General features: G+C 27.9%; 1 protein-coding gene across 1 annotated transcript in view; it reads left to right on the top strand.

Annotated features, from left to right (window-relative positions):
- LOC107440103 (probable ATP-dependent RNA helicase DDX5) overlaps positions 1 to 5,376 on the top strand; it is a gene marked incomplete in the record, with an annotated part of 31,550 nt that overhangs the window by 5,611 nt on the left and 20,563 nt on the right. Inside the window, 2 exon segments of the mRNA XM_043054918.2 lie at positions 484 to 580; positions 4,544 to 4,677. Coding sequence (XP_042910852.1) covers positions 484 to 580; positions 4,544 to 4,677 — 231 coding nt within the window.

Raw genomic sequence — 5,376 nt, 5'->3', positions numbered from 1 at the left:
TCGTAGAGGCGATAAAACAAATTTTTGTGTTCTTGAAAATGAAAGACTTTTTGAGGATTATTATCTCACATGGAAAGGTTAGGGTTTAAAGTTTATATTTTTAAAAAAAAATTTTTTTTTTTCCAAAACTTTCAGAATTTCTAGCATTAACTAATTTATTATACACATTTAGTTGAATTTAGGTGAGGAAATTTTATCCAATTTCCTTCAAAATTCAACAATTTTAAATAACAATGGTGTAAGCTCTAAAGTCTGTTAGAATTTTTTTTAAAAAAAATAGTTGCTGGACAAATGTTGTATAAAGGTCTGTTACCGTTACCAAAAATTCTAAACTAATAGTGAGAATTTTTAGCAATAGTGTAGTTCATCTGTTGCACATAGGTTTATTATTTTTATGTTATGAATTCAGCAGAAGTAGTTGTTTTAAGACAGTCACTAAATTCATTGAATAACTAATGTTTTCCAAATTGCTTTTATATTTAGAGAGAAGTAGATGACTGGCAAAGATCACTTCAAATAACATGTTATGGCCAGAATGTACCCAGACCAATTGTTGACTTTTATGAAGGAAACTTTCCTGGTAATATTTAACTTTAGTTATTTGTTATGCAACTACCAATTAAAAAAAGGTAATAAGTGAACCCTTCTGATTATTACATTACACTTTTTCCCTGAAAGTGTTAATTGGAAAATTAGTATGACACATAAAAATAAATTGCTAAGTTTATGCTAAACTACAGCTGTGTCAACTCTACCGCATTTAGCGTTCTCCCGTCCACCCGAATTGATCAGAAAATATTTCGAATTTTACCTCAAGTGACTGCCAAACTCAAAATTATCAGATCTCCTCGAAAGCTAATGTTTTGTTTCTCTTTCCTTGCTTTTACCATTTCCTTCCTGTGATTATATCGCAAATATCAAATGGCGTCAGCAGAATATAATATTGACTTCAACTATCGAGATACTTCAATCGTCTCAGACATGGGAGACTGACTCTGATAGATGGAATCAATATTGTATCCTGCTGTTTTTCATAAATTTTCAGTGCTTTTGTTCAACGGTTTTCAACAAATGGATTATTTTTTTCAGTTGTTGCAAACAAAACTGATGCAGATAAGTTTGTTTACTGAAATTGTATCGTGATTTTTCAACTTCCATATCTGTATGTTTAACCAAAATATAAATTATGGTCTGTAGCATAGGAAACCTCTATTTATTTGACATACTTAATGAAATGCCTGCCGATGCAGTGGCAGTGCATGCAAAAATCCTTTCTCGCTTCTCGAAAAATGTGCAAAAATCCTTTCTCCTCATGTGCAAAAATCCTCATGTGCTCCTCATGTGCAAAAATCCTTTCTCGCTTCTCGATTTCCGACTTCATTTCCTCCGTCTGAAACAGAGAAATCTCCCATTTTCGTTGATTACGGGGACCAACTAGACATTGTTATTCCCCCCTCCCTAATAGCGATAGAAAATCTTATTTTTCTTGGTAATTTTAATGTTGGTGACTTAATTTCCTCGCCTCAAAATTTCCATCTAATTTTTATTCATTAAAATTGAGAATTTTAAGTAATATTTTGCATAGAATTTTTGCAAACTTTTGTTGTACTTAATTACTTTTTTTTTGCTTGTTTCTTTTTAGTTATTGTTGTGTACTGTATTTTTAATTTAATGTGTATATTGAAATATCTATATATTTAATTATATGTATATTAAATATATATAATAAAATATTAATGTATATATATATAATATTTGTATATTGAACTTTTAAAAATTTTAGTAAAGTTGTCTTACAAGAATCAGAAACGTATGAAGTGAAGGTCTTTTAATATTTTATATGCGGTAAAAAATCTTATGCTTAGTTATGAAGAAAAATTCAAACTTGTCGTTCATCTCTTAATGGTTTTATTTACAAACAATAGAATAAAAAATTCATGCATAATATTCAATTATCTCAGATTAATTGAATATTGTGAATGTAGGGAACCTGTAATAATTTTCTTCCGACAAAAATGTTTAGCTTCAATACTTATTGCACACCTGTCAAGTCTCCTGTTTTTTATTTTATTTTATCAAAAACACCTGGATTTTAAATCTTATTTCCTTTTACCTGTATCTCCTTTAATTTCTCCATATTTGTTGAAGAAATTAAAAACAAAAAATTGAGATAAAACATCGGCGAATTGTAAAATTACTTCTTATTCCTTAACAGATACTATTGCCAGTACTGTAGTATGTTGATTGTTTATAGAAGTAATTATAACTAATGATTTAAAAAATCTATTTTACATTAAGATTTATATACCTATTTTTTACTTCTCTAAATATAAGTGCTTATATTATTTCGAATTTCTCTAGTTGACTTATATGATATTGCATGATGTATCGAATGATGCACAATGCCCGAATGTGCATTATGTTTCTGTAGCCTGAAATATGTAGCTAGTAAAATCTCCGTTATTTTATTTCTCCCTTGTTGGCAGATATGTCATTGTATTAACGTTTTAAAATTATTTAAATTTTTTTCATCATTTTATTAAAGAAATACTGAACCAAGTAACAAATGATAATAAACATTTTTTTAATTTCCATTCACTAATTTACATTGTTATTATGAATTTATTAGAGTTTTCTTAGTTTGCTTAATTTTTTTACATATAAATTCGGCATGATCAATAATATTAATCTTGTTTAATGAATATGCTTTTATAAATAACTTATATTTAAAGCAAAAAAAAAAAACTATAAATAATAGTTTAATTAATTACAATTTTGAATTAAATATTTTTACATAATTAAATGAAGCAATTATTAATTTAGAAAGAGAATGAGCCACTTAATATAGAATATCTTTAAAAAAATTTATAAATTGTTTTTATGGTGGATAATGTAAACAAGAAAGAGTTCTTTCTTTGAAACTAGTTATTTCATCATGTAAAGTCTGGTAATTATTTTACATTTTGTTCATGTATTTATAAAAAACTTTACACAATGGGAAGAAAAAATATTTTATTCATGCCCATATTCTAGTTACAGGGCTGGCATTTTGACGTAAAAGAAACTGGTTTTTGACTTGACATGTCACTAAGTTCCTTATTAACATTGGGGGCATTTTTATCATACACTAAATCATGCATATTACTTGCATTATATACTACTATTATAATTTATATTATAAAAAATGTAAAAAGTTAAATTATTAATTTATTCTAAAAATATTGGTCCTCTTACAAGTAATAGTTATATTATTATATATACAAGTTTATATATTATATATACAAGTAATAGTTATATTATATTATACTAGTTATATTATATTACAAGTAATAGCTATGAGTTTTTACGAATTATCGATCTAAATATTATTTTTATATATTTTATGCTGCAATTTAGGCAGATTTTTAGATTAAGTAAGACTAAAGTGGTAGCCAATAATTGTTTGATCTCAACTTATAAAATAAAATTATTTTTAATGTTTGTTATTATTACTTATATTATTTAGCAGAGTATGTTTATTCATGCGAACGAGGTTCTAAGGAAAATCCAGGGCGCCGAAGGAAAATTTTCGGTCAAAAAAAAAATATATATATAGTTTAATGTCACTTTGCAAAGAAATTTTTTTTTTCTTGTTAAAATGCAATAAATGGCAGTCTTGAGAAAAATCAATGCACTAAATTCCACATTAAAAGTACTCCTTCCAATTTGTTTTTTGAACTGCTAAAAAAATAAATTTAAAAAAAAATTGGGGACTGGGGGGGGTAACAATAGTTTGTAAAAATAATTACTTGTTGCATTATTCTTCGTAATTATTGCAAACTATTGATAAAAATTGGAATGATAGAATTTCAACATTTCCTCGTGTTAATCTGAATCTGATTGAGTTCCCACCTCCCTGATATTTAGAAATGCTTAGAAAATTAAAGTAGAATGCTCAAATTGAGGTCATTAAAAAAAAAAAAATTATAGATCTAGGACTAAAAATTGATAATGCTGAAGTGAAAAAGAAGTAGAGATATGTGAATGTCTTCAAGAAAAAAAGAATAATTCAGCAAATGGTGTTAAAAAAGATAATATGTAGTTTTCATTTTGTTTGCTGAAAAAAATAAGCAAGTCATTTATATAGTTATAGTATATGGGCCATTCTCACAGAAAGGTGTTCTTTGCTGTCATTGTGCAATACATTTTGGAAAATTCTGTCAAGCAATGCTAGACAGTGTTAATGAGTCAAAAAGTAAGTTCGGCCATGACATTTTTTTTAAAGTGGCACCCATGAAAGTAACAAATCTGGCTTTCTCTCTCTCTCTCTTTTTATTTACTAGATTACTCTGGTTCAAAAGCTAGTAAGTTTTTCTTCTTGGAATTGAGTCTGAACTCTATCTAAATAATTTAAAAAAGTGTTCTCCTTATACAAAGGAAAAAAAAGAGACTTTTTAGTTATGAAATATTTTATTCAAATACTTTGATCATTACCTTGTAGTTTGTGACCAAAAAAGTTAAGTTTTAAGATTATTTACATGTGTTTATTTGTATTTCAATTTAGATTATATTATGCAAGCCATTTGTGACCAGAAATTTGAAAAGCCTACTGCAATCCAGTCACAAGTTTGGCCGATTGCTTTAAGTGGAAGAGATTTAGTGGGTGTTGCTCAAACTGGTTCGGGGAAGACTTTGTCAGTAAGTTAAAATTATCTGTGTTATTGATTTATCTGCAATTTCTAATACTGTATGCTGAAGCATTTTTGTTTAAACCAAATCTATCTTTATTATTAATCATAATTTAATTTTCTTTTACCTACTGCGTATGAGTTTAGATTTTTATTTTTCTGTCAGATTCTAAGTATAAGGTTCTAAATATTTCTATATCATTGCAATTATTCTAAAAACAATTTAAGGCATTAAATTCCGTTGTTAGTGTTTTCCCCTTAAACGGACAAACTTGCAATCGGAGAATTTTTTCGGTCCAAGGAGTATCCCTTTAACTGAAGTTTCGCTGTATATACAGTCGAACCTGGGATATAGTGAACACTCGGATGTGGTGAACTTTTTTAGCGGTCCCGTCCGTATTCCTATTGAAATAATGTTATTTTTAACGCTTATAGTGAACAGCTTAGAACTTAGAAACTCGGTTATAGTGGACTCAAATTTCATTTCTTTAAATATCTTTTTCAGTCCTCCATCTTTAAACTTGTAGGTGTTGGGACTGAAAATGAATGCATTCCTATAAAATGTGTCATATTACTCTCCTTTATGCTTATCACTTTTAACTATACTGTAATAAATGTCAAACAGATCATTTATCTTATACTCCCCCCTCCCTGACAAGCCTCGCTTTATCTCTTTTCCCCAAGCTTGCTCTACAACTAGTTAACTTGG

The sequence above is a fragment of the Parasteatoda tepidariorum genome, chromosome 4, assembly GCF_043381705.1.
Source record: "Parasteatoda tepidariorum isolate YZ-2023 chromosome 4, CAS_Ptep_4.0, whole genome shotgun sequence".
Lineage (NCBI taxonomy): Eukaryota > Metazoa > Arthropoda > Arachnida > Araneae > Theridiidae > Parasteatoda > Parasteatoda tepidariorum.
Note: the sequence above shows the minus strand (reverse complement) of the source record. Positions and strands in the feature narration are given on the sequence as shown.